This window comes from Trachurus japonicus, chromosome 19 (genome assembly GCF_045865225.1).
Source record: "Trachurus japonicus isolate A0001 chromosome 19, Traja_1.0".
In the NCBI taxonomy this organism is placed as follows: Eukaryota; Metazoa; Chordata; class Actinopteri; order Carangiformes; family Carangidae; genus Trachurus; species Trachurus japonicus.
Genome location: NC_140925.1, coordinates 22,580,026 through 22,607,935, shown reverse-complemented (window position 1 = coordinate 22,607,935; position 27,910 = coordinate 22,580,026). Strand labels below are relative to the sequence as shown.

The 27,910-nt window shown below is 45.2% G+C and overlaps 1 protein-coding gene across 3 annotated transcripts in view; it reads left to right on the top strand.

Moving 5' to 3' along the window:
- Nucleotides 1–27,563, top strand: part of ntn2 (netrin 2) — a 46,687-nt gene extending 19,124 nt beyond the window's left edge. For all 3 annotated transcript variants that reach the window (XM_085760721.1, XM_085760720.1, XM_085760719.1), the window contains 5 exons: nucleotides 9,408–9,596; nucleotides 16,012–16,161; nucleotides 18,381–18,434; nucleotides 23,212–23,286; nucleotides 23,383–27,563. In XM_085760721.1, coding sequence (XP_085616847.1) covers nucleotides 9,408–9,596; nucleotides 16,012–16,161; nucleotides 18,381–18,434; nucleotides 23,212–23,286; nucleotides 23,383–23,768 — 854 coding nt within the window. In that variant the 3' untranslated portion in view covers nucleotides 23,769–27,563. The remainder of the gene's footprint in view (nucleotides 1–9,407; nucleotides 9,597–16,011; nucleotides 16,162–18,380; nucleotides 18,435–23,211; nucleotides 23,287–23,382) is intronic.
- Nucleotides 27,564–27,910: the final 347 nt, after the last annotated feature.

Below are 27,910 nucleotides of genomic sequence, written 5' to 3'. Positions count from 1 at the left end.
CAGACACCATCCATCCCTAATGGACCAGCCAAGCCAGGTCTGCTCCCAGTGTTGCGCCAGGCACACTGTTATGCATTCATAGCATTAAACAGAGGTCACGTTAAGGCTGTTTGAGTTGCCATTTGAGCTGATTTGCCAGAAACGCAGGTGAGCTGTGGTTGGGAGCAGAGCCGGGTGTTCCTGCTCTGCTGCAGCGTTTGGGCGTGGTGTTGAATATTTTTCATAGTAAACTTGACGTATTGAATCCAGTGGGGAATGAGCGATACGGTAGGCTATTTTGTTTTTGCACAAGAAGGGGAGTTTCCTTTTGAAATTAAATCAATCAACCAAATAACTATTCACTGCAGACTCGTTACACACTAGTCCATGTCATCACCTGAAGGAAATTCCCACGAATTAGGCATTACCTCTAAAATAAGTTATTAGCTGTTATATAATAGATGTTATTAGATCATGTCTGCTACGCTAATGAAGCAGCAGTTGCATTACAATCACAGCGGAAGAAGAAGCAGAACAGACAGATGAAAAAAGTTGCAAGACTGGTCACAAGCCCGGTCAAACCTTCGACGTGGGGCTTGTGGTTTTTGATGGGCTCAGCCTCTGTTTTTTGGAAACTATTAGCTGGCGTTGGAGGGACATTGACAGATGGGTTTCTTCGGGAGAGAAGTGTTATCCAGCAGAGGTGTGTGTGTGTTCGTGTGTGTATGTGTGTGTTTGTGTGAACATGTGTGGAAGAAGCCAGCCAGGAACACATGCTCAGGAACGGGGCTCAGAATAAGCTCTCAGATCTCAACAGAGCTATGGAAACTCTGAAGACCACAGAAGTAAAAACTCTCTCTCTCTCTCCCTTCATTTCTCTCACTGACAAGGGGCAGATGGTTATTTAATGCTGATTAGAATTTCAAAATAGGCCTCCATCCTTTCACAGCACCCCCCACCCCCCAGCCCAGCATCTCAGAGCAAGGCCAAGCAGAGGTCAGGCCCATGTTCCAGGCATCGTGCAGATTCGTCAAGACACTTTTTAGGCCTGGCAACTGAGGAATGACCTCATTCTGAAACACGCCACACATGAAACCGCGGCATAGTTTGTGAGGTTGCATGATTTGGATAACATGAAAAATACCATAGTTTATAGCATCTCATTCATAGCGTGTAGAGGAGGAGGATTGTTTGCTTTTATTCTTGCAACATGGTGTTGTTTGGTCTTAGCAGAATCAAGTTAACCTCACAAGACGCTCAACACTGAAAATCCATCTTGGCAGCACACAGCAGCCTAAAATTGGATTCCTCCTCGGTCAGCTGAAATGCTGCTGTCTGTCCCTAGAGGGCATCGTGATATGAATCTCTGAAATCAAGATGCCAGATACAGATGAAGGAGGATGAAAAAAGCCAGAGCTGCCTTGATATTACTGCGTGTACTATATGTGCCATGTTCCAGCCTTTGCTAATTGACTTTAAAACCCTCCCACCCCTCCCACCTCCGCCGCCTGACGCCGGAGGCTAACGACGAACCGACACTTCAATTACTTACGGCGCAACACTCAAATGAATAGGAGATGTTTGTGTGTGCGTATGTGTGTGTGCGTGTGTCGGGGGGGGGGTTCCCTTCACGAAAGAAAATGATTTTGAAAGAGAAACCTCCTGTGCTTTCAAATAATTACACAGCCGAGGAATGCTGTTCTAAAATCAACAGCCCTATGAAATGATGCCTCTGGGGTGGTTAGCGTGAGACGAGCGGGCTACAAACATGAGGTGTGTGAGTTTTGTTTTGGTGCTGTTGTGCTTTCAGAGCTTGGAGCAAAAAGGAACTTCCTTTATCTGGCTGAGACGAGAGGGTTTGGTCAGTCTGCTTTTATTCTCCCTGTCAGTATTGCAGCTCTGGTCCTCGGCCAGCCCGCAAGGGATTGATGCATTTCTGGTTCTGCGAGGCCACTCGTGAAGGCTCGCTGGCAAGAGGGGAACACAGTGAAACAAATGTTAAGGACAGCAAAGTGTCAAATAACAGCATTCATGTCAGCTGGGTTAAAACCTCGGGTCACGCTCTGCGGCTCCCCCCCCCCCACCCCGGGGGCCAAGTGCGTGCGTGCATGTGCATCTCCTTGCGTCTGTGCATGTGTGAGAGAGCCACATGTAATCTAGTAGTGCGATGTGGCGTTTCATCCCAGTGCCAAAACAAACTGGTTGGAGCTGCAGCGTGTAGCGTGCCCACCCTGCTCTCCCCGGCCCCCATCGGCTCTCTCACACAGATGGTAGCAATCACCTCCCGAGGTGCCCGTCACCGCCGGCGCTCACTTCCTCTCTGTCCTTGTGTAACAAGATTAACTCTCTGTCTGGATGTTTTCTTTCTTCTACCTCTTCTTTTATTTCATATGTTTTACTCTTTATTTTTAAGAAATCTGTTGTTTTTTCATCGCTCATTGAATTCAATTGTGTTTTGGTAACAGTTAGCCTCTGTCTCTTTTTTCTAATGCTGTTGCAGGCCTCTGTGGTCCGTTGCCTGAGAAAATATGTGGTTTTTGGCTGCCAGCTGGCATTGATGGTGGCAGCGAGACTCAGAGGCTGTTAAGAGAAAATATATTTGTTAAAGATGGGAGTATGACAATCATTTGGCTCTCTTTAACCCTGATTATGTCCGTCTGCAGCCAACACAAGCCGTCCGATTGATCAGCCACTGCCACAGTGTTTGAAATTACATTTGTCTCTGCAGATATTCAGGCATATGGAATGGATATTGTCTGTGAAGAGACAGCTCTGGTGTGAGTAATGTAAACAAATGTACAAATAAGGAGCATGGATCACTTCATGATCACATCCTTATGGACCAACTCAACTGGGAGCAGCTGCTCTAAAATGTTCAGTTATTAAAGATCATAGGATTCAGAACTGTAGGAATTGAAGTTTGGACTTTTGGCTTCTGTTGCATAAGTTTTGCCCATTTGAAAAAAAGTCCTACATATGTTGATTGAGCCTGAAATGTGAAGGGCAAAGAATACGATTCATAATTTTCATGGTCATTACACACTTTGTTTAGATGTAGGGTGTCAGTAACTGAAGGTGGGCCAAAAAATATAAATATTAATATACATGAATTTCACTGCTGAATTCTGGGTCACCCATTGTCCATGCAGGACTCAGGCTTTCTGTGCATTCACATACCAGCCTGCTTCACAACCTGATCACTCTATAGGAAAACCTTAACCCTGAGCCCCCACACCCCATTCACCATTTCTGCTGCCATCTCCGTCCACAGTGGTGAATTTATCCCATCTGTCACTTTCTATTTCCAAAGCAGCCCAGGCATCACACGTATCTCCCAGAGTGGACCTCACGGTTGTGTCTGCCAAAAGCAAATCTGTCTCTACGTCAGTTTTTACTGATTCCCCACGATAATTTGATTGCGCAGCAGTCGTCTGCTTCTGACCCCGAGCTCAGGTCTGCAGAATATTGTGGGGGTGGGGGGGGAAACGAGACAGACAGAGAGTAAAGGCAAAGGCAGGACAGAGATAACAATGTTTAGATGTGGGGAAGTGAAGTGGACCAGAGAGAGAGGGGAAACAGAGCTAAGGACTCAACTCTCCACTGACACCAGGCCCCCCAACCTGGCAACCCTCCAGCCTAATCTCGTTAAAATCTTTCCCTGCCTGATGCCATCTAGAGAGAGAAGGAGAGATGGAGTAAAAGATGGACACGAGAAAAAAAAGGATGGGGGAAAGAAACAAGCAAAAAAAAAAAAGAGGGAGAGGCAACCAGTGAGAGTATTTGAGATAGGGTCTCATGAAAGTAAAATGAGAGAGGGAGGGTGAGGGAGGCTTAGGGGAGGGGTGGGAGAGGAATTAAGGGGACTCTCAGTTCAAAAGGGCTCCCAAGAGCTGGCTCTTCAGCCCACGGCGTGAGGCTAACCGCAGAAAGCAGTGGAGGGAGGGGAGGGCTGGGACACGGTGTCAAAGTTAAAAGTGAAAGATACGTGTGTGTGGAAGTGAAGGAAAGAGCAAGTGGGTCTAAAGTGGCTTGATTACAAAGAGGCAGGAGCATGGCACGGCCCATGTAACGCACACAGCAGGGACGCAGGAGTTGTAGTTTCCTGTTAGTTCTCAGTTTGGAGTTCTTAAATCTTTGTCTCAGCTTGTTGTCCACAGCTCATTACAGAGCACAGAGCCAGCAGCCTTTACATCTGTTTATGTCTCAGTTCTGTTCAACCTTTTTTTTTTTTTTCCAGATCTTTTGCCACTTGATCCTCATAGTTTTGTGAGTGGTTACTGCCTCTTGAAGCAGCCGTCTCTGCTGTGTGTGCGTGTGTGTGCGGGTGCATGAATGTGTGTGAGTATGTGTGTGTTTATCCACACTGTACACTGCCTTGGCTCTAATGAGGAGCTAATTAACCGGTGTTCCCCCGGTGCCCTGAGCAGGTGGCTGGAGCAGCCAGGCGGAACTCAGCCCAAACACACACACACACGATGGCAGGAGCCCATATAGCTGAGCCTGTTTGGCCAGGCAGAGAGGGCACCCGGGGGGGGGCTGCAGCAGGTCTGGACTGTGGCCTGGGCCGAGAGGGGAAAGGTGGTGGTGGGAGAACGCTCCTCCACTTTTCAAGGACCAATTTTAGCCATGGGATTTGGGTTTTGCACAGGCATCCAAAATCAATTGGCTGTGCTTACCGGCTTGGCTTTGGTGGAGCTGAAGGAAAAATGATGTTAGATTTCTGCCTGACATATGGAAGAGAACAGAGAGGCGGTGCACTCCGCAAACACCCTCGCATTTTATTTGTTGAACGCGGTCTTTACGGGCCAATTTGTCATAGCACGCTTGACAGAGCGGTCTGAGAGCTCGTTCAGAGCACATCGACTTGTTGAGGCACCTGTTAGGAAAGACCAGACAGGAACAGCGTGGTGTTCCTCTGTCAATCTACCTTAACCCTGTTGTCCTTCTGGGTCAAACTGACCCAATCTGTTCCCTTCCTCCATCCTTCCTTCTGTCCTTCCTTTCTCCCTTCCTTCTTTCCACAATCCCTTTTCCCTTCCTTCTTCCCTCCCTTCTTCCTTCCTTGAACAAATCTGTTCCCTCCCTCCATCTTTCTTTCCTTCCTTTTTCCCTTCCTTCTTTCCACAATCCCTTTTCCCTTCCTTCCTTCCTTCTTTCTTCTTTTTTGACCCAATCTGTTCCTTCCCTCCATCCTTCCTTCCTTCCTCCCTTCGTTCCACAATCCCTTTTCCCTTCCTTTTTTCCTCCCTGCTTCTTCCTTCCTTGAACGAATCTGTTCCGTCCCTTCCTTCCCTTTGTCCTTACTTCTTCCTTTCTTTTTGACCCAATTGACCCAATGTGTTCCCTCCCTCCATCTATCTTTCATTCCTTTTTCCCTTCCTTCTTTCCTCCCATCTTTCCCTTTGTCCTTCTTTCTTTCCCTTTGTCCTTCCTTCCTTCCTTCCTTTACCCAGGAGTACAACAGCAGGGTTTTAACTCAAGTTTTTCCTGTTTTTAAAGAACTTAAAGTCCCACCTAGATCACAGACTGAGATACTGTGTGTGTGAGCTGTAGAGGAGGATGACCGGGGTGAAGCAAACACACTTACTGTAGCTTTTAATTTCACCAACATTCGCATTTTGGCGCCGTTCATTTCGATGACAACGTGGTGAAAGCGATTCTCTACTCTAACATTTTCCAAGGGGGTTTCTTGCTCCATCCCCTCCTTTATTTTTTGTCTCGGCATCCCTGCCTTTGCCAACCCCGTAGCTGGTGTTTGTTGTGCGATTTCCACGACAACACGAGGACTCGGCTTTTACGCATCCTTGAATTGGACGCTGACCCGTAAGGGGAACCGTGTTCACGCAATGATCGCCGACTTTTCCACCACCCACAGAACTCCTCTCCGCGCGCCACAATGTCTGTTTTCTTCTGCAACAGATAAGAATTAGTGAGTGTTTTTGTGGAGGCTTTGATGTGTTAATGAATTGAAAAATGGCTTTCAACAGTGTTCAGTTATCCCCGCTGAGCCTAATTTGGGTGAGAGGGGGGCAGCTGTGGTGGGTGGGTGGGGGGTGGCAGGTTGGTGGGGTAACAGTGTGTGTGTGTGTGTGTGTATGAGCACTTCAAAACAAACCCATAAACATTCCAGGATCCTTGGGCAGCTGCAGCTCTGAGCTGAAGTTAACAGCACACAGCACACGGAGCATAAACACACACACACAGGTACACACACAAACATCCACTGGAGGCCATCAGCACTTTTGGCTGATTAATCTCCCTCATTCGTTAACCTCGGCTCTCGGCTGTCGCAGCATCTCTCGCTCTCGTCTCGTCCATTCCTCTCAGTTTCTCCCTGTCACGAAAAGTCTGGCCGTCGTTAAAGCCGTTCCCAGTCATCCCCGCTACACATGTTAAAATCATTTAAAGGCTAAATTCTGCACCTTTCTTTACATTCTCCACACTTGAGCAGATCCTCCCTCACCTCGGACTTTGTTGGCCGATCTTGTTGCATGGCAGTAAATCGAGAGGATGCCGTAAGAGGGCGGCCGGTACTTCAGCAGAGGAGAAAATGTGATCCATCGCTTTCATGTTCCGCTACAAGGTGTTAATGGACACAAGTGCTCACAGCTGTGTGTGTGTTTGAGACGCTTGATCATAATCACGGTCCCCCCCCCCACCACCACCACCACCACCACCTAAGCCCACCCTCCCCTTCCCAGCAGCACCAGCCGCTCACCGGAGCCGGCGTGTTCTTTGTCACATTCCCTTTAGAGGACGGGGACAGCTACACGCTAAACACGCACACAGAGGAGGAACCACTTACTCAGTCAATATGTCATCAATTTAGTGTTTTCTCTCAGTTAAATCTGGGATAAACCAGATCACTACCACTAAGACCACAGTCAAGATAAAAGGTTTTTTAAAAGGCTCCGTTTGCAGACATCCCTCCGTATCTTCCACTTGCCGTGCCTCGATACCGGCTACAGATCCTCCTTGAACAATTCTCGAAGGGTCAAAGGTCAGTCCTCGTCTAAAGCTCTCCAGTTCATGAGAACACACCAAAAGATCCAGCATTGTCTCTTCTGTATGCATACATAAAACAGTATTTAATTAACGGCTGAATTCCATACAAATTGGGCTGCATAATAACCAGAAGGAATTGGGAAACAGTCTGGGAATGCGCTCCCCCTTTTTTTTTTTCCAGGGTCTGCGACCAGGGAAAAGTGGGCCTCTTTCCCAACCCGGTGCCAGGCCTCCCTTTCAGTGTGGGCCGAGGTTGTATGTCGTTCACTCCATGACTCGATGCGATGGAGCCATCGAGGTGCCATTAACAGTCATCTTCAATCACGTGAAAAAAAAGGAAGCTCATTTAACACTAGACGGATCATTGAGGTCTATGTAACTGCAGAACTGACCTTGACCTCAACAGAGAATTGAAAACACTCGAGGCGTCAGCTACAGAGGGATTTTTACACATCACTAGGAACATATCTGTTACCTGGTCTATAGTCTCCTCTAGAGAAGAAGGGCCTGCTGGTCCGCCTATGATTCTACGATCGGAGAAAAAAACGCTCCGGCCGTTTGGAATTTTTTCAACCAGTCACAATCGTTGTGGTCGGCGCCGTAGCAACGGTGCGCTTGCAAAATATTGCTGGTCGGAAACTGGATTTGGGTCCGCGGTCTAACAACGGTTGGCAACCGCTAAGATATTTCTTCTTCTGTTCAGTTCAAGACACGGATGTATAATAGATCCATGGTTCGGTTCCTGTTGTTGTTTGTTGATGTTTCCCTTTACCGGGCGGACTGTGAAAGCTGCAACACAGAGGCGGGACTTCCGCCGGGTGGCTCGTTCCGGCCAATCAGAGGCTAATCGCAGCCACACACTTCCGTCAGGCCAGACTACCTGGTCTGTAGCATCTTTTAAATGAGGATCTTCAAAGCTGCCCAATAGAATTACATTCATGTCCTGACAAAATACACACTGTAGTCTAGCAGGATTGAAGGTGTGATTGTGTTGCTAATTAAAAACTCATTTGTTTTCTTGCCAGCAGTTTGATGAGATGATTGATACCATTTAGTACACATGAGGGCACAGTCAGCAGTTTAACTCAGCATAAAGACTAGAAGCAGCTGCTGGTAGCTTCATATTTAATACTCAGATATGAACATGGATGGTATCAATCTTTTAACATGGCTCAGCCAGAAAATGTTCCTGCATCACTCCTGCAATGAAGTCATCTAACAAAATACTCCACTGTGTTTGATTATGACACAGAACAGGAGACACAATCCGAACAACATGTATGTAGCCTGTAAAATATCTCAATCTTCATTTTCTGTTTTAAGACCTGTTTGTTATTCTGATAGTCTGTATCTGCCAAATCCCTGCACACACACACATAAAAGTCTCCCACTGCCTAAGCCGGTCTGTCTTTACTTATTTCCCTTTGTTGTGTCTTATTCTATTCTAAACATCCAATGCTAGTGAAATCTATTTTCTCAAACATACTCCCATCGGATTTAAGTTAATTAATATCACCTTCTGTTGTGATCCTCTAATAATCTTCCTTTGCCATAACTGTTGACATTTTTGGTCAAACAGCTCTCCTATTGTTTACTCCTTTTCTAATTTATTTGCGGATTACTTTGAACTGGAACTAAGCTCTCCAACAGTTGCCATTGAAGCCGCGGCCAAGTCTTCAGGTCCCAGGTCTGAATCTGATTTAACCAGACGAGGGTCTGGATCAAACTCTGTTACACAAACAAGAAGGGCGGCTTTCTCATTATACTGCTCAAATGTAAACCCCACATGTAGAGAGTGAACAGAGTTTATCAATAATGTCAGGCCTGGTGGATGTGGTCTTATATGAAGGAGGCAAAAGGAAAAGACTTGTGAGCCAAAGAGACACCAAGGAACCAGTTGGATTTCAAGTGGAACTGCAAAGAGATATAACCTCACTTCACATGTCCCATATATTCTTGCTCGCCTCATTTAGAGGACAGCCAGCTCGAGCCCACTCCTTTATCTGAATCAGTCTCGCTTTTAATAGATCTTCGGAGTCTTTACTCATCAGTGATTCATGAAATTAATGTCTCTCTTTCCCGTGATTAATAACTAATGGGCTGAGAGGAGCTGAATTCATTAATTATGAAATGGAGAAAATGAGCTCTGTAAATATCACTTTTGATTGATGAGTTCTGGAATAGCAGCCAAGCACACAGCCGCAGTGTAGATTATAAACTAATCCTGCCTTACTGGAAAAATCTCTCCCAGCTCACTACGTGGTAATAAGCATATGTTTTACTGCAACACACACTCCATGTGAACATTTCATCTAGGCCAAGTTGCGTTTTAACCCCCTTAGATAAATACCACGCAGGCAGTGTAAACTTTTACATTTGTCCCGTGCTCACCTCTCTTTACTCTCTTCTTCCTTTTTTCGCAGCGTGCAACTGTAACCTTCACGCCCGCCGCTGTCGGTTCAACATGGAGCTGTACAAGCTGTCGGGGAGGAAGAGCGGAGGCGTCTGCATGAACTGCCGCCACAACACCGCCGGACGCCACTGCCACTACTGCAAGGAGGGCTTTTACAGAGACATGGCCAGACCCATCACTCACCGCCGGGCCTGCAAAGGTAACAAGTCCAACAAGTCACACAGTGGAAAACAGTCCAGTGTTAATCAAAGCTGTATTTGTAAAGTTTTTATTTTGGTAACACTTTACTTGACACCTATCTCTATAACACATTATAACCATACTTATAATGAGTTATAATGCAGTTATAGCACTGTATAACTATAATTATAAACCCTCAAATGATCATAATGCTTTATAACAATAATCATAACACACTATAAAGCATTTTATCATGACTTATAAGGTCAGGTATTATAATAGGTTATAATTGTTAGTAACTCACTGACAATGCCCACATCGATAACGCATTATATATATAGTTATAATATGTTATAATTGGCTTATAAATGTGTATAACTATCATTAAAACACTCATTAATTATGATAAGGCTTTATAACAATAAGCATAAGACATCATAGAGCATTTTATAATGGCTTATAAGATCTTAGTATTATAACAGACTTATAATGCTCTATAATGTGTTATGCTTATTGTTATAAAGTTTTATGTGATTTATGAGTGTTTATAATGATAGTTATGCATCTTTATAAGCCAATTATAACACACTACATTTTTATATTTATAATGCATTATAAATGTGGGCATTGTCAGTTAGTTACTAACAATTATGACCTATTATAATACCTGACCTTATAAGTCATGATAAAATGCTTTATAGTGTGTTATGATTATTGTTATAAAGCATTATGATCATTTATGTGTTTATTTATGTGTTTATAACTATAGTTATTCAGTGCTATAACTGCATTATACCTCATTATAAGTATGCTTATAATGTGTTATAGAGATAGGCTTATTTTTTTCCCCCAGTGTGCTTTGGGTGCTCTTGCTGTACATCACTTTGTAATCAGACACAAACTCCAGTCTGCTTCTGCTCAGATTTCCCATTGATAACATGTGAGTGTCTGACTGTTCACACTGTGGTAACTACCCAGCTCTTCTGCTGTCAGAAACATTTTTAAAAAATGAATTTTTCAGAGAGAGAATTAACAGCCTCTCTGTGTTTACATGAACTAATGCAAAAGTTTTCATGAACAAGGATCACTTTTGTGTCACATCAATCAGTAATAGCGCAGCATAAATGAACATTTATTTATATGAAAATGTCACCGATTATTACTTTAAGCTCAGTTTGACTTTTCATGTGGCAATAGGCTGCGCTAGATGTTTACAAAACGTTCAAACAAAAGCAGATTGAGACGTCCTAACCCCGCTAATACTTGTGTAATCATGTCATTTCGGAGAAAGTGTAAAAGGGGGCAACAAGTCCTGATCAGAAACATACGCAGTCATGGTAACTTTCAATAAAAAGATTTTTTTTTTCTAAATCAGCATGTCTGACTTGCCATGCCATAGCAGAGGGAAACAAATTGATACTACGCCTGAAACTTTTCTGGCCGCTCCTCCGAATGTTTCCCCCATACCACACACACCACATCATATTATCACATGACCGAGGCATTTCTCATGGAAAAATGCATTTTACCCCTTTTATTATTTCACATTTGCAGTGAATATTTTTCAGCCTGGTATTATCCTGGAAGCATTTCACTCCTCTCGCTGGACTCAAAAATAACAGCAGTTTCCTGTGCTTGTTGCTGAGGAAAATATTCAAATCAATGGCAGGAGAGGGAGTGTTTTTCATCCTGTTGATCCCCGTTGAAGGTAAAGAATCACTTCCAGATCGTTCGGAGAGCGGCGTTGGCGAGACCTGCCAGCGCTCATAGCCGTGAAGATCTTTCGCCTGAAATTTCATGGCGAGAATCTCCCACTGGCTTCCTCTCAGTTTTCCCCTCTGCAGCCGACCCCAGAGCTGTAACACAACACCGGGAGGTTTGAAATGGCACGATATCAGGCCGCGGTTGCCCATGTTAGTTGTGTTGAGATGTGGAGCCATTCATCATATAATGGCAAAACCTCCACTGTGACTTGGTCACATACCTTCAAACTGAAGTCATCTGACCTGTTGCTGCACCGAAAACACTGACGGAAAGAGATCCGCCTCGATCCCGACAGGAGATCAGCGCTGAGATGTGTGTGTCCCTCTGTGCAAATTGTTCCCTCAGCCTCCATTTCCTGCACTACCTGGACGCGCAATGCCTTCACTCACACACACACACACACACACACACACACACACACACACACACGACAGCCCCCTGACATGACAATCTGTCCTTATCAAATCCGAGTGATCAGGTGGTAAACAGTTTATCACCCTCCCTCTCAAAGGCCCCAGATGTGACGGAAATGAAAGTTAACGTCCAAAAAAGCCTCTGCTGAGCGGCTCCATGATTGATCAGAGCAATTTCACAGCCGTCTAGGAGCCGTCATTTTCCTTTGCCTCAGCTCTCGCTCTCGTTTTTCATCTCCATTTCCCATGATTTGGTTATAACCACCATCTCCTCTTCCTCACAGACTCCTGCCCTCCCTCACCATGACTCACTACTTTTAAAAACCTTTGATTTTGTCTTACTGTGGCTTTCCTGATTTTATTTTGAGCCTTGTCCTTTTTTTTCTCTCTTCCTTGCTCTCGTTCCATGTTTTACCTCCATGTGTCAGGGTCAAGATAAAGGTCAGAGGTGCGGTATGGCTGAAAGGGGTGAGTGTCACCTCTGAAATGGAGTTACGACAATAAAATACAGGTGTTTTCTAAAGCCGAGACAGGAGTGGGGAGGGCTGCGGGGGCCGGTGCAGCTCTGGTGGGATGAATGGGCCGTGTCTGTTTCTAATTAAACCTGTTCTAGATGGGTGTCAGTCCACAATCTGAGGCGTATAAGAACACAAGAAACCACCTCACTTCTCCCTCCATCGCTTCCATTGCTAAACCTCCCACATACATAAAACACACACGCTGTCTTCCCTGTTAAGCCCCCGATTCAAAGTGAATCTGCAGCGCTCCACTTCTCCAGTTCACCTGGCCAGGCACCAGCCTCTCCACAAGGTCTTTACAATGTCACAAGCATTAAAACAGTCAGCAAAATTAAAGAAACGTGGCAGTCGCTGGCCTGGCTGCAGTCTATGAGCTCTTCAAATATCCAAGGTTTTTAATGTCAGTCCAAGTCGTACCGCTGCTATCCGCTGACCACAAGGAACATTGATAAAAGGCATTAAAAATGAGGCCACAGTCGACATGAAGCAGCCGAGCCAAGATAAACCACAGTGGCTACATGTTTCAAATATTGTCATTTCTGCAGCAGACAGGATATTTGCTGTCAAAAAAACACAAACTAATTTACTAGGCAATTTTATATGCATTAAAATACGATCCTTTAGAGTGAATAACCTCACTTTTGTATCATTAGCATCACATTTAGCCAGGAGCTGTGACCACAGACAAGATTTTACTGTGAGAAAAACAGAGCTGCTCTATTATCAGTTTGAGCTCCTCAGTCTTTCAACAAAGCATTATTACTTGAAATGCTAAAATAATGGTAAATCAACTCAACCATTAAAATATTCATATTTGTAACACTTGTATTTATTTTCACAATGCAACAGCCAGCAGAACAGAACCAAGTGTTAAAAAGCACATTTTCAAATAACAGTACAAATAACACCCTTTCCTCCAAATGTGGCAGCTGCCAAACAACTGGAGACAAAGAGCAGTGCTTGCAAGTACTTAAGCCAGAAACACGCACACACACCTACACACACACACCTACACACACACACACACACACACACACACACTCACACACACACACACACTCACAAAGCATCATGAATCAGTTAAACTGAGCAAACGTCTGTCAAAGGACTACAAATCCCAACACAGTGCCTGTCAAGCCTGCAGTTGCACAGGCTTGAAAAGTCATCAACATCTGAGGACGTTTTTACTGCTTCTTAACTGGCCCGAGCCCCTGCACATAAAACTTCAGCCCCCCTCCCCATTCCCTTTCTTTTCTCATTCTTCAATTACTCGCATCTAGTTCATACTGACTGGATTTGATCGTCTACTCTGCACTGTTCCGAGATCAGCCGGGGAAACAATAGCTTGTCGTGCCTCCTGCCGCCCTACATGTCTTGACGGGCACGACACGCCAACACCAGACTTGTGTCAGACAGATCAAATAACTGGCAGTTTTTCCCAGATGTGTTTTGACGTTGGAAACATCATCTGACAGGCTGGAGTAATTAACCCTCAAATCAAATCGGCCGAGGATTATTCCATTATGGCAAAAATCAGCTTGTTGTTTTTCGGTTGAAACAATTCTTGTGATCATCATCTTCTGTATGTATATGGATCTAAACTTTACATTAGTTAACTAATCAGGTTCCCTGCGCTATAATCAGCTGGGTTCCATTAGTGTGTTAAGGACACAAACCCCAGGAATGCCAGAAATCCCCAAATGGTCTGTGACACTGTAGCACCTGGGAGCAGAGGCAGGAGGTCCGGCTCTGGCTGATGTATGAGGGTGGGGGCGGTGGGGGTATGGAGGGGAGGATTTACTCCACATGGCTGGCACAGAGCAACAGACACAGTCCGGAGACCCTTGTTGACTTGACCTCTGCCGTCCAACTCAGCGGTGTCTTACCCTGCCCTGCACAGATGTGGCTTTCCCCCCTTGGGTCGGTCCCAAAAATCTTACCAAGTCCCATCAAAGCTCCAGCTTCCTGGTTGGGCCTGCATGACTGAAATGTGGTGGGGATTTCACACGCGAAAGCATCAGGTTTAAATCTCTGTGCCCAGCTTCAAACGGAGTGCAGCCACTCTGACACCTGTGGAGCGGGGTTGGCTTTTGCCGGAAAAAAGGCGCACACGTTTCTGAAGACCTTTACTGCAGTTAATCCCTGCCCACCCCCGCCGCCAGACGCACACCATCTCTCACATTAAGGCCGGTCTTGGGGGGTGTTCAAACTCTCCCTTTGCCCAGTCGACAGGTGGTGGTGGGGGGGTCTTCTGGCTTTTCCTCTGTTGTAGCAGCTAAAAAATGTCCAGCGCAAATAAACACATTCACAGTTCCGACGAGCGGTGGGAAGAAACTGTGGCGCGTTAGCAGCTGGATTTCTCTGGCAAGCCCTGCCACAAACTGTTGGGTTACAGGGTTTTTCCCCCCCAAGTGTAATTTTGGCCTTTCTTGTCTTTTCTTGATAAGCTTGGACAATTACAGCTATCGTGTTACAGTGGAGTCACTTAAAGTTTGCTGTAGTAATTTTGCACTTGGCTGTTTCCAAAGAAATAAAGGAGGGGGGAAGGCAGAAGTTTCACCTTAAATTTCACAGTTGTTTTCTCTATCACTGGCAGCGTGTCAGTAGGTAAGTAGATAGTAAGTCTGGAAAGGACACTTGTTGTTTGTGTGACTCGTAACATGGACAGAGAATGTCAAAGTGAAAGTTGGACTGGTCAAGAGGTTTTAAAAATCCTGCATTTGTTTTTATATGTCACAGATGTGTTTGTCTGGCTGGCTTGCTGTGAAATGTTAAGTATGTGTTTATTACTTCAAGAACAAATGTCTGTTTTCTCGAAGCGTCAGAGTGTCCACAGTTTGGTTAGATTCACTGTTGTTTACGCTGTCGAGCACACCAGAGGCTGTGTTTGGACTGAACTGAAGCTCTGTGTCTCTCACTCTCTCTTTTCCCCTGTCTCATCCTCTCCCTCACTTCTCACTCTCCGATATGTTGCCCTCTCCCTCTCCCTCTCATCCTCTCTTAACATCTTGTAAGTCTCCGTCAGAAAGTTGCATACCAACACGCCAGCTCTTGTATTTAACAGCTCTTTAAACCAAGTAGAAAAAAAAACTCATGTTGCTTAAGGTGGCTTGAATAAATCGCCTAGAACCGGCAAAACTCGTAAAAGTCTTGCCAGAGCGAGGTGACCTGAGCGTTGCTTGTTGCTGTTGGCATTTGCTGGGCATCGGCTGAACTTTTCGGGAAGTGATGAAACAGCAGAGCGTGTGTCACCAGTGCACCGGAGAGCAGGCGGCATTAGCGGAGCGGAAACGGGCAGAGAGGAGAGAGGACGGCACAGCGAGCTCCGCTTGGTCTCGACCTCATTCACCTGTCCATCTCCCTGTTGTTCCACCTGGCTCCTGCTGCCTGATGCTTTCTCTCGCTCGCTGAATCAGTCTTTCACACAAGCAGATACACAGATGCAGCGTTTCCCCTTCCAGCGTTCAGGGAATCCCGAGTACAGAGGCAGACAGAAAAATAAAAGAGAGCTGTTTCTCTCTGGGAGATTGAAGCCTGGAGCCAAACATTCAGTCCTAATGCAGATCTGTGTGTCTGCAGGCGAAAACAGAACAGATTACAAGATTTAACCGAGTACCCTGCCAAAGCCGTGAAATCCAGGCAATAAGCTGCTGTCTTGTGTGTGTGCCATCAAGATTAATAAATTAATACACTGAATATATTCTCTCTCTCTCTCCTCCCCGCCTCCCCCCACACCCAGCCTGTGACTGCCACCCTGTGGGCGCAGCGGGCAAGACGTGCAACCAGACCACAGGCCAGTGTCCCTGCAAGGACGGAGTCACCGGGATAACCTGCAACCGCTGCGCCAAGGGCTACCAGCAGAGCCGCTCGCCCGTGGCCCCCTGCATCAGTGAGTGACACATATACACATGCAGCATATCACACTGATAACATAAACTCCGACAGAATAGCTGCAACAGGGAAGTGAACTCCACTGACAGCGGCGAATACCCAAACTGTGGGGATTGCACAGCATAATTGAAAGCACACTTCCCTGCAGCCTGGAGTCATTCTGGCCTCCTGACAGGCACACCCAACTTGATCTCTGCACTGCATATACGCTACATGTGTTCTGTGGGTTTGCACAGCCACTAAAAATGCAATGATTAGTTCACTGAGAACATCCCAAAATGTGCACAAACAAGGTCCCATCAAGGGTCGAGTGAACAGCCATATTTCTTAAAGGGACGGAGCAAAGAGTGAAGTGGAGATGGTGATTTTTTACACAGTTTTCTGTTTTTTGGTGCAGAGAGCAGGGAGAAACCCGTGGTTTGGGTATAGCTGTTCCACTTGCTGTCGACAGTGTGTGATATGTGAGTCTCTAGTTGCTGCAGTTTGCATGCCGACTACACAGGTTTTTAATTTCCTGTGACAAGCGTGTGTGTGTGTGTGTGTGTGTGTGTGGGTTATGAAATTTGCCAGTGCCCCGGCACATGCAGGCATGCGTAATAGAGGGCAACTTTCCACCAGCACCGTGTGCCAGGCGGCACAGGCACACTGTGCACACACTCAACCTCCACCAAACAGAGCCGTGCAGTGCCGTGCCGCGCCGCCCAGTGCCGCACCGCGCTCTGCCACACTGTGCCACATGGTGCCGTGTTGTTTCTCTCACACGAAGCTCCGGAGCAGATGGCGGACGTGCGAGAAGGAGAAAACAACTGTGGTCATGGATGGCGGACCCCACTCATTTGAATGCCACTGAACCATCCAGTGAGAACAAGATAAATTGTGTATGTGGCTCATAAGTAGATGCGCACGTTTGGATCCATTACGAATGGCGTTAACGGCAACTGTGTGCGTGTCAATATGGCCTCATGGCGAGCCTACCGCCTACTGAGGCTCCTGGACCCCAAGACACAAGACAAGACCATTAAGCAGCCAATTAGTATGACGGCAGCAACCCTCATCTGAATGATCCTTTCATCATCTGTCTGTCTTCACAAGATGTGGCCATGAGGGCACACGAACTCAAAGTGGCTTCTAGCAGCTGCGCCCGCCTTCACAAAGCTCCGTGCCCTTGTTTGTTTTTGTTGGCAGGGTGTCCATAATTTCAGAGAGACAACTGCTGCTTTTGCCTCAAAACAGCTTTCCAAGAACCCCTCCCACCTCCTGCCAACGCACTCCCACTCACTTGGTTCAAACCCTCAATCTCCAAATCCAATCAAAAGCAGATCCTCTGGGTGGATGCTAAGCCGGCGTTCCAGTAACTCTGTTTACGGTAAAAAAAAAAAGAAAGAAAAAAAAGCACTGGGCCTGTTGTTAGCATTAGCATTTGTATTGGAAAGTTGCATACGATTAGAAGAGTGGTCCTGGAGGAATTCCATGAGGCACTTTTTAGTGTAGCCAGCGGGCACGGCGAGGGAGGGCTGCAGCTGTCTTAAGATGATCCAACCAAAATTGCCCCCTTGCCATCTGTCCATCTGTCTATACATGCTCGCATGGAGATTACACAGCAGTGTTAACCTAGCATCTGTTAGGGGAGGACGTGACTAATCTAGTGCAGCCACCTTTCCATTTTAATCAGCGGGCCTCAAAGGATCAACTTCTGTCTCAGATGTATCAAGTGTGGTATCTTTGACTGGATCAACCAATCTAAACTGGATTACCTGGTGCATCTACTTAATCTGACACTTACACTGTCCCGGGATCTGTCAATGTGTTCCTTCCAACAAACAGTGAAACCACCACATTACCCCGTGGAACATGTGATTTATTTGAGCCTGTCTTCCCCCTCACCACCAATAAGTATCCCTGTCACTCAGTCAGTGTTTATCTAGCATGTCTGTCTGCAACGCTCCATATGTTTTCACGTGTGCAGTCGACATAAGTCACAATCCAAACCTACTGTCTGACAACCCTGGTACTTTCTCTTGTTGGCCAATTTACTGAGTTTTGTTGTGGTTATGTTAATACACAAGTATGGCCAGTCTTTCAAACTGCTTTCAATGAGTTCAGACACATTTCATTTCTTTGGCCACACACACAGCCAAATCACTTCGAGCGTACATGAAAGGTATGGATTTACATTTAACCAGTGAATTAACTTTGTATTTCTTGTGTGTGTTTCAGAAATCCCAGTGGTCAACCCCACAGCTGTGGTGAGCAGCACAGAGGAACCAGCAGGTTAGTATACGCTCTCTGAACCTCACCCATGAGCACCACTGCTTTATGAGAGGAACAAAAACATCTTTTTTAATATTTCTGGACTTGAGTTTTAAGGTGTGGAATAAATATTAATGGAGGGTGGGGTCCCCCCCTCTTTTGAAGTTCTGCAAAGAGAACGAGTGCACCGGGGCCAGCAGAATTTTTCCATTGTCTTAAAAACCTGTGTCCTTGGCACAGTTTCCCTGCTAGCCTCAAGTTAGTGGAGTCTCGCTGTGCTCGAAGTATAGCTGTAGCTTAAAGCCAAGGCCAGCAGATAGGCAGCCGAGGTGATTAGTTACAGTTTAGCTGGGAGATATAGTGGAGGGGAGAGTTCTGAGGCGTGAAAGGAGCACTGGCTTGGACTTGGGGGAAATTTGTTCAGTCGTTCCCTCTAACTCTCCAATTTAGGCTCCGGTCAATTACCCTGCCCTTATTTTTTATTCTGCGGCTGTTTGGATTTGAATGGCGGTGTTGAATTGGAAATGTTGATTCATTAGTAGGTTTATAACACATATCATCACTCAGGCTGCAGATTGCACTCCCCCGTCCCCCCAATCCACCCACACTTTGTCACTCATGCAGCATAAGAGTTTTATTGTTTTTTTTCTACAAATGTGTCAGAAAGGCAACTGTAAATTAGACTTTTGACTTATGGGCTGTCAACGATGCAGTTAAAAGGTGAATGGCTGATGTTTGGGGGTAAATTTGAGGCCAAACTGTCAATGATCACTGCATACAGTAACTATCAAAATATCTATTGATGTAAAGTAAAACAAATCTGATTGATACAACTCTCATGGCTGCATGGTGAATATACTGTAGCTAAGCTAACTGACTGGCTTAGCACAAAGCCTGGAAACAGATGGAAGCCAAGAAATAGCCCACCAAATAAACCCCTTAAAACCGTGACTTGTCACTGTACAGATTAAACAAACAAGATATAACATCCAATATATGAACTGTAGAAGTGCTGGTAGACAGCTTCTGTTGGTTTCTGGACAGGATCGGGCTGCAAACGCCAACTTACTTAACCTCTGTTTATTGGTTTATTTGTTAATGTCTCTAAACAGATCATGAATGACAGTATCATGAATGAAATAGCAGGACATGCCTTCACTGGAGAAGTAATAAATGCTGTTGAAGTAATATGAAAATATTACTTCAGGGAGATTACAGTAAAATGTTGCCAGAACAGTGAAATCCAGGAAAGTAAATGCAAATAAATAAATGTCTAAATTGGAAATTCCTTTAAAAGTTTATACTGTAGATACATACTGATAATAATTTTCTTGTGTATGCAGATTCTCCCCTCCTTTGTGACTTCTTCTTCTTCTTCTCATTCCATTTCCTGTGTTTTCCTCTCATTACTCAAGCCTTTGAGTCTTTTTGGGGGAAGAAAATGCACAGTCCAGCCCATTCTTGTATTTAATACTTCCCTGGGAAAATCTTACAGGGTCTAAGAACACAAGAGTTGTTCATCGCCAATTCACCTCAGGCTTTACTAAACAGACCAGAGCATTTCCCCCATCTTTCTCCTTCCTAAACTACCATAGAACGAGCGTCACCATCTGAAACCTAAGGCCCCAAAATGTTTTTGTGGAAGGGGCGGTGGATGCAATTTGTCCTTGTCATGGCACAGTGAAAGGGGCTCAGAGGAACGAGGGCATCGAGAGCCCCGGAGCCAATTGTGCGTGGTTTCAGTGGGCCGGTCTTCTGGGTCAGTGGCCGATTCACCGAGAGCTTTTCCAGGTGAACAGCCAGCAGTAAGCCACCGTTCATGGGAAAACGCATGCGGCGTTCCGCCACCGATACCTCCAGGCCAGCCACTGTATACCGCATACACACGCACACAGAAACACAATGGCATCGATCTAATGAAATCCATACACATCTCATACAAATGCATGCCTGTCACAGTTGCATGCACACTTACATGATAATGATCTGCACATGAAACCACACGCTGGCTTGTAATGAAAAAGACCTTTTGGCAAGCTATGATATTTAACATCATTTATTTAAAGTGAATAATGCAGAACACACAGACACACATCCATCATCACACACACACCTCCACTGTCTTTTTTTTTTTTAAACATCACCCTGTCCCGAGGTTATTGGAAGCTGCCGTCTGTTCTCGCTCTCTTTCTTCCTTTTTCTTTTCTTTTCTCTCCTCTCTCTGGCTAATAAAATCTCCAGCGCTCTGATATACAGCCAAGCCTCCTGGACATTTTTATGGGCTCCTTGGACCCCTGTTTCGTCCTCCTGCACTCCTTCCATTGCTCCATCCGTCCGTCCCCCCCACAAGAAAAAAAAAAAAAAAAAAATGAACGATACAACACCCCTACTCTCATGCAACCCAGAACGCATAATTTCTCTCTCACACGACTATTTTTTTTTTTCTAATTGGGACGTTTCATGACCAGCAATTTATTTGGTTTGCTTTGGAAAGCAACGTGACTGAATGGTTTTCCTTTTGAAGGCAATGAGAGGCCTGACCACAGATACCAGTCCAGTTACCAGCATGTGGTTTTTCAGTTTCACGCCCTGACATTCCAAGCGGGCAGCATGGTCAGGTTCTCGTGTCCCTCGACTAAAACGGAGTAAAACTATATTGGGAAAACGACCTTCATGGCATCCCCTACAATTTCATTCCATCACTTTCATAGTTTTTTTCTTCTCTTGACTGGATCTCCTTCTCATAGTTTCGTAATTGAAATAAGTGGATCCAAAATTGCACAGTTCATAAAATCCGGTGGCAACCTGTCAAGTACAGTAGAGCCTCACTAATGATCAACAGCGGCTCTGAGCAGTAGCAGTTACCATGAGGACGATTTCAAAACACAATGCAGGCAGGGCTTTAAATTTTATCAAGGACTCTTTTCATTGACAAGAACTTTCATCTGTTTTTTTTATTTTTTGAAAATCCACTTAATTTTACTCTCCTCTTTGTTGCCCATTCCCTCTGCCCTCAGCTCATGGAAAACATCTTTAGTGATCACAGAGAAGGAAAGGTTTTAACGTTGAGAAGACGAGATAAATGTTTCACCATCATGAGGAAGCAAAAGCAGGAGGAATTATCACATGCATGTGTCCTAATGCTTTTTAAAGGGCTCCATGTCTGAATGACAGCCACAGTCGTTTTGTATCAACACCAAGTTAAATAGGAGTTGAGTTGCTATGCTTATTGTGGTATTTTACTCAGGTTGCAGGTGAACTTAGAGCCATGGAGTCTGGAGAGGATAAGATTGCTTTACAACTTAGATTGTGAAATTCAGAGCAGAATTGTTTCCAGCTCAGCAGACTGACTCTTTGTGAAGAAAGGCCAGCTTGAAAGAGATGCCTAGTTACTTGATGACTTAGGCTGGTCTCGGAGTCACCCAGGCGGAGATCTGAGAGTGATCCCTTGGCCAAGAGGTTCATTCTAACTGTCACGATCATAATTGTAACACCTCATCACTGGCAACTCCACCTACAATTGGTCAGCGGAGGTCATCGGTCCAATGTGTGGTCTCCATCGTCACGCTGGCAGCCAAGGCCTATTCACATCCATCCAACCATGACCTGCTTCCACAACGCTCTGTCTTTTCTCAACACTGCAGAAAACATGTCAAAGTGAACACTTTAACTCTTCTGGTATGTTTCACTTGCCTCCCAGCACCGGCTGTTGCAGGGGTTTGTCAGAAGTTGTATTTTAGCAGAGAGAAAGCAATCCAACCTGCTCCGCTTTGACTCTGAGCCTTTGGCCCTGTCAGTGAATATATATTACTGTGAGGATAAATGTGAAAATGGGTATGCTTACTGCAAGGTCATAAAAGAAAACATGTACGAAAATGAAGACACAGCTTTAAGTTCATGTGTTCATATAACATCCTCAGTCTGCATGTGCATAAACAAGGAGATGGTGATTTATCTTGATGCTGCTGATTTGGTTTAGTGTTGGTTTCACAGAACTTAAGGGATAGTTCACTCAAAATTCAAATTTCACTCAATCTACTCACCCTCATGTCGATTAAGGGCTGAGAGAAGTTTCAGAGTCCTCTGTGCCTTCTCTGAGTTACAGCAGGGCTCCGTGCAGCACTGCATGTCCATATGACGGTTGCAAATGGATACCACTTTTCTTCGTAACAAAAAGACACACCAAAAAACATCCAAATACCTCCATAGTGCTCGTCTGTAATGTCCCTCTTGTATTGAAGCCCCGAAATGCGAAATTGTTCCGAAAAAAATTAAATAAGTCTATATTTCAAGCTTGTTTGTAGCGGAAGCTCCTCTTCCTGGTGGGGCTTCAATACAAGACGGACATTACATACGAGCAGCATGGAGGTATTTGGATGTTTTGTGGTGTGTCTTTTTGTTACGAAGAAAAGTGGTATCCATTTGCAACCGTCATATGGACATGCAGTGCTACGCCGAGACCCCCTGTAACTCAGGGAAGCCACGGAGGACTCTGAAACTTCTCCCAGCCCTTAGTCCACATGAGGGTGAGTAGATAGAGTGCAATTTGAATTTTGGGTGAACTATCCTTTTAACACTTCACAGTTGGTCACACTGACTTTGCATTTCAGATGCACTGATCTCTGTTTATGTTCTATGAGAGCACACTGAAGCCACGTGAGATTGTTCTAAAACGACCTAGTCTAATTTCAAGTGTGTAACTGTCCCATTATGTGTGTAATGTGGGTGTTAGTGGGAAGTGTTAAAAAGCTCCAGAGTTACAGCCTCAGCAGTAAAGGAGTACATGTTGTTTTTGCAGATTGTGAGTCCTATTGTAAACCAGTGAAAGGCAACCTGAAGATCAACATGAAGAAGTATTGCAAGAAAGATTATGGTAAGAAGAATTCATTCATCATAATTAGTAAATACACAGTTTTTGGGAGTTTTGACCTGATTGTGTTTTTTTTTTTTTTTCTGAATGTGTTCCCAGCGGTGCAAGTGAACGTCCTGGACATGGAGACGGTGGGAGACTGGGCCAAGTTCTCCGTTAGCGTGATGTCGGTGTACAAGAGCCGCGGCGAGCCTTTGAAGAGAGGCGACAACATCCTGTGGGTGCACATGAAGGACCTCGCCTGCAAATGTCCCAAGATCCAGATGAGCAAACGCTTCCTGGTGATGGGTGGCAGTGACGGCGGGACGGGCACGGCGGTGGGTCCGGGCGTGGGGCCCGGGGGCGGAGCCGCCAGCCCGGGGGCGGAGCGAGTGGGCCTGGTGGCCGATAAGAACAGCCTGGTGATCCAGTGGAGGGACGTTTGGACGAGACGTCTGAGGAAGTTCCAGCGCAAAGAGAAGAAGGGGAAGTGCAGCAAAGCGTGATGGGAAAAGCAGCATCCGCCCCTACCTCTCCACCCCATCGCCCACCTTCATGAACCCTGACCCAGTGAGCCCCCCCTCCCTCCCCTGAACCCCCCCCCACCCCGTCACAGGAACGCTGCGCATCGCAAAGACTGCATGTACCCTCCCTGTTTTAAGGACCACATTTTGTGTATATTGTATAATTATTTTCCTTTTTATTTTTCAAGTTTTGTCTTTGTTATGTCACTTGTCTTTTTGTCTATTGGTTTGCCTTAAAAAGGGACCATTAAAAAGGGTATGAAGTGTAGACAAAAAGCAGACGCCATTCCCTCCTTCCACGACGACAGCGGTAACGTCCACTCGTCCTGAACTACGAACTACGACCCCCCCTCCTCCTGCCGAGACCGTCTCCTGCCACTTTGTTTCAGTACTCTCATATAAAAGACCAGCAGTGCTCTCTCTCCACTCCTGAGGATTTTGTTTGTCACTTCAGAGACTGACTAATATCAGCAACAAGACAAGCTGCACACCCTCAGCTTGGCTGCCTCATGTTTCATTGTTGAAACAAACTCAACTTGGATCAGCACGAGCTGGTGCACCTGACAACCTTTCAACAATTGCCGTTAAAATTCTTCACAGAAAAAAAAAAGGGGCCTACTCGCTCCAAGTCTTTGCAGTAACTTCTACAGACAACAACAATGAAATAATAAAAAAAAAGAAAACTCTCGTCCTGTGAGGAACCAAGGGCTCCCTTTGCAGGGACATTTTCCACAGCAAACCTCAGTCTCTCCACCACTGCTGCTGCCACCAGACAGCCCTCAGAATAAACTGATCGTGTAGGCTCTTATATCAAGTATTTGATGCCACTGCTCATAATAGAGTTTATATTCTTCGTGTGGTTATTTGTTATCTCATCCATCCATATCCTTATTTCAGATACTGTCTATTCTGTTGTTCATTTACGCTGAACAAAGCCTGCTGGCATGTGTGACTCACATTCCAGGCCTCTAGAGCTGTGCGTCTAGTCCCTCATGAGTGGTTTATAAAGTCATGCATCCCCATCATGACTCATTGCTTGTCACTTTTTCTGGAAGAAAGATTAAGTGGTGTGGACAAATGGCTGGAATTTCAGAACAATACCAATATTTCCAAGGAGACTTTTTTTTTTTTTTGCTTTATGGGTAATGTCTTCCGCTGGGTAGTGGCCTTCCAGATGTTGCTGTGTGGCCACTGTCATTTCTTTGTCTTTAAATGTCTGAACATTTTTTCTGATGTGTCTAGTGACTGGCAGGCTTTTTGTTTGCCAAAATAAGAGATTGAAACGCGAGTTCCTTTTCATGCAGTAAAAAGAAAACAAAGCCAGATAAACAACATGGTCGTGTTTTCCTCTAGTATATTTTGACAAAATGAATGAGGCTGGAAAGTTTTTACTGCTCACTGATTGTATTATGACATGAGAGGATCATATTTCATTCCTCATGTGCTTTGTTATGTTTCCATGTTTGTGGTTTTTGCTGGTCCATCAAAACCTTACAGTTAGCGGAGCGAGAACTAAACCAATATGATCGTTGAGATACAAAGGAAAACATCCAAAGTCATCTTCCTCAACTTGCCTACCCGATCGCAGTCCCTGTCATCCTGTGCCAAATAAGCATAGTCAGTTTTTAGATTCAATTAAGAGACTATGAAAGTCGGGACCAACGAAAACCACAGAGAGACCCGTCTGGTGGCTCTCGAGCTTTTTATCTGCCTGTAAAGCACATTACAATTTATTTAAATAGAGTACAAGATAAACACACAGTTTTGAGGGGCACATCAAGTAAGCGTAGCAGTGAGTGTGCCGACGGGCATGTCATGCTAGCTAGTGGTTACGCTCCTTTGGTTGCGGCGGTATGTTTGGTTTGTCAATCCTCCAAAAGTGTCTCTCCTCTGCTCTCTTCTCTGTGTAAGACACCACCCTCCCCAAACTCCCCCCTTTTTAACCCATTTTGCATGTTTTGTATTCAGTGTCTTAGATAAGTGACAGCACAGAACAAGGCTGCCGATGCCCCTCAGTGGTGTACTGTACTGCACTGTAGTTGTTTTCACGTCTTTTTCGAGAATGTATGTCAAACTGTGAAGAACACACTCGCTCAAGTGTATGGTCTGATTGTAAGTGTTTATAAAACAATGTCACCAAGCCTAAGAATGTGGACGCCATGACAGTAGATGCCATTAGAGACTATGAACAGCTAGATTTTGTTCAAATGATTGTGGGACTTCATGCTTCTCTGTCTGATGATGACGTGTTAATAATCTAGTCCAAAAAAAACAACCCGTAACCAAAACGAGTCATCACCCACCATGAGTTCTGGTGTGTGACAAAAAAAAAGGCAAAAAAAGAAAAGGACAAAAGAAAAAGAAAAAGAAAAAAGCACTGAATTTTTGACAGCTCTGTGCCCGGGGCACAATTCCCACCAATGGAATCTCACAAAAATGCAGAACCAAACAGTCGATTATTTGTGTGTTGGCTGTCTGCAGTCGTCTGTCAGACAGGTGGTGTCAGTAGCACCAGCCTCCTGGCCTGGTATGTGAGCACGGCGTGACACATCATGATGGACGGTCAGATTACGTGCCCATGAGGCCTCTCTGGTGCTCAACTCCCAAAAGCATCCAACGCACTCACGGAGGAGCTTCAGTGTCCTTGAATGAATCTGGACTTTTCTTTCACATGGAAACGCACAAAAGCCTCTTAATTTCCTATTGGCTCTCTGTTTTCCTTGTCTTAAGTGCCCACCCTGAATGTTGGAATAAAGATAAGAAGTAAGAGTGAGCCAGATGTTGTTTTGGGGGTGGAAGCTTAGTCTTGTGAAAGCTATTTAGTGAGCCTCATAGGGAGAGCCGTCCTGTTGTTTTACGTTAACAAGCCCAGCAGCTTGGCAGTGGAACTGAGGCCATAACTGCTCTGCCTTGCCCCCCCCACCCCCACCCTCCTTTTTGCAGCGTTTATAGCATTCACAGGTGTGTGTCTAATTAACCTACCCAAGTAAACAAGTGATATGCACATGAACTGAAAGGGCAGAGAGGTGAGAGAGCTCTGATGTGAGGGGCAAAGCTTTCAGGGGAGAGCCTATCATTAAAAAAAAGAAAAAAGAAAACATCAATTACATTTTCCTGGTTTTCCATGTTTTGTCTGTTTCACTTCCATCTACACCTTTGCCTTGTTTAATAAGTCTTGACACATTTTTAATGTTGTAAATATGTACTGAACTGCCTCTGCCATTTATGTTGTCTTTTTTGTAAAGCCTCGCTTGGCCTGGGATGGCTCACGTGTATGGATGTACAAACCAGATGAAGTTATATGGATGTAGAAACCAGAAACATATGCTTTTGTGATCATGACCAGAAGATGTGGTTCAGATATTACACAGAATGTATTCCTTTTGGTTTTTATGTTGTTTCCAGACAACAGCCGCCCAATTGTAAATGACTGAGGAGAATCGAGTAAAAGGAAAAAATAAATGTGACATGGGCTGATTGGACCCTCTGCTTTCCCCATAAAAAAAAAAAAGAAAATAGAAAAAAAAAAAAAAAAGGTACAGACGGGAACTGACACGACAACCCACCTTTTTCTGTTACATGGCTGCCCTGGGAATAACGGTTCACTCACAAGAAGTGTCCACCTACCTTTGTTTGAGAACAAAGGGAAGTCTTCCTTTATTCAGCCCGTTCTTCACTTCTGTTATATCAGAGTCTTCCTTGTACATTTTCCTCCAAGGCAATGAACCACTGACTTTTTAATCTAAATGATAAAAAAAATAAATTATTAGTTAATGAGCTGTGTGTTTGTGTTGATCATCTGTCTCTCTAATTGCGGTCATTAGCTTGAGAAATGTTGTTGAATTGATATTTGTGTGCTTCTCATTGGAAAGTATGCTCACATGCGGTGGGCACCGCTCGGGTGTGTTTCCACTCACAGAGGCTGGACTGGGGTTTGGGGGGGTGTGGTGGTAGTGGTGGTGGGGGGGTGGGAGGGTGCTTGGTATATCGGCTCCTCTCCTCTATGAACAGAGCAAGAGCTAAAGCTCTGTAAATAAACAGTGAGGCACACACACTTGAATATGTACCTCACCTCTGAGGAAACCTAACTCCCGAGTCAGGTCCAACGCAGGAAACTCTTTCCT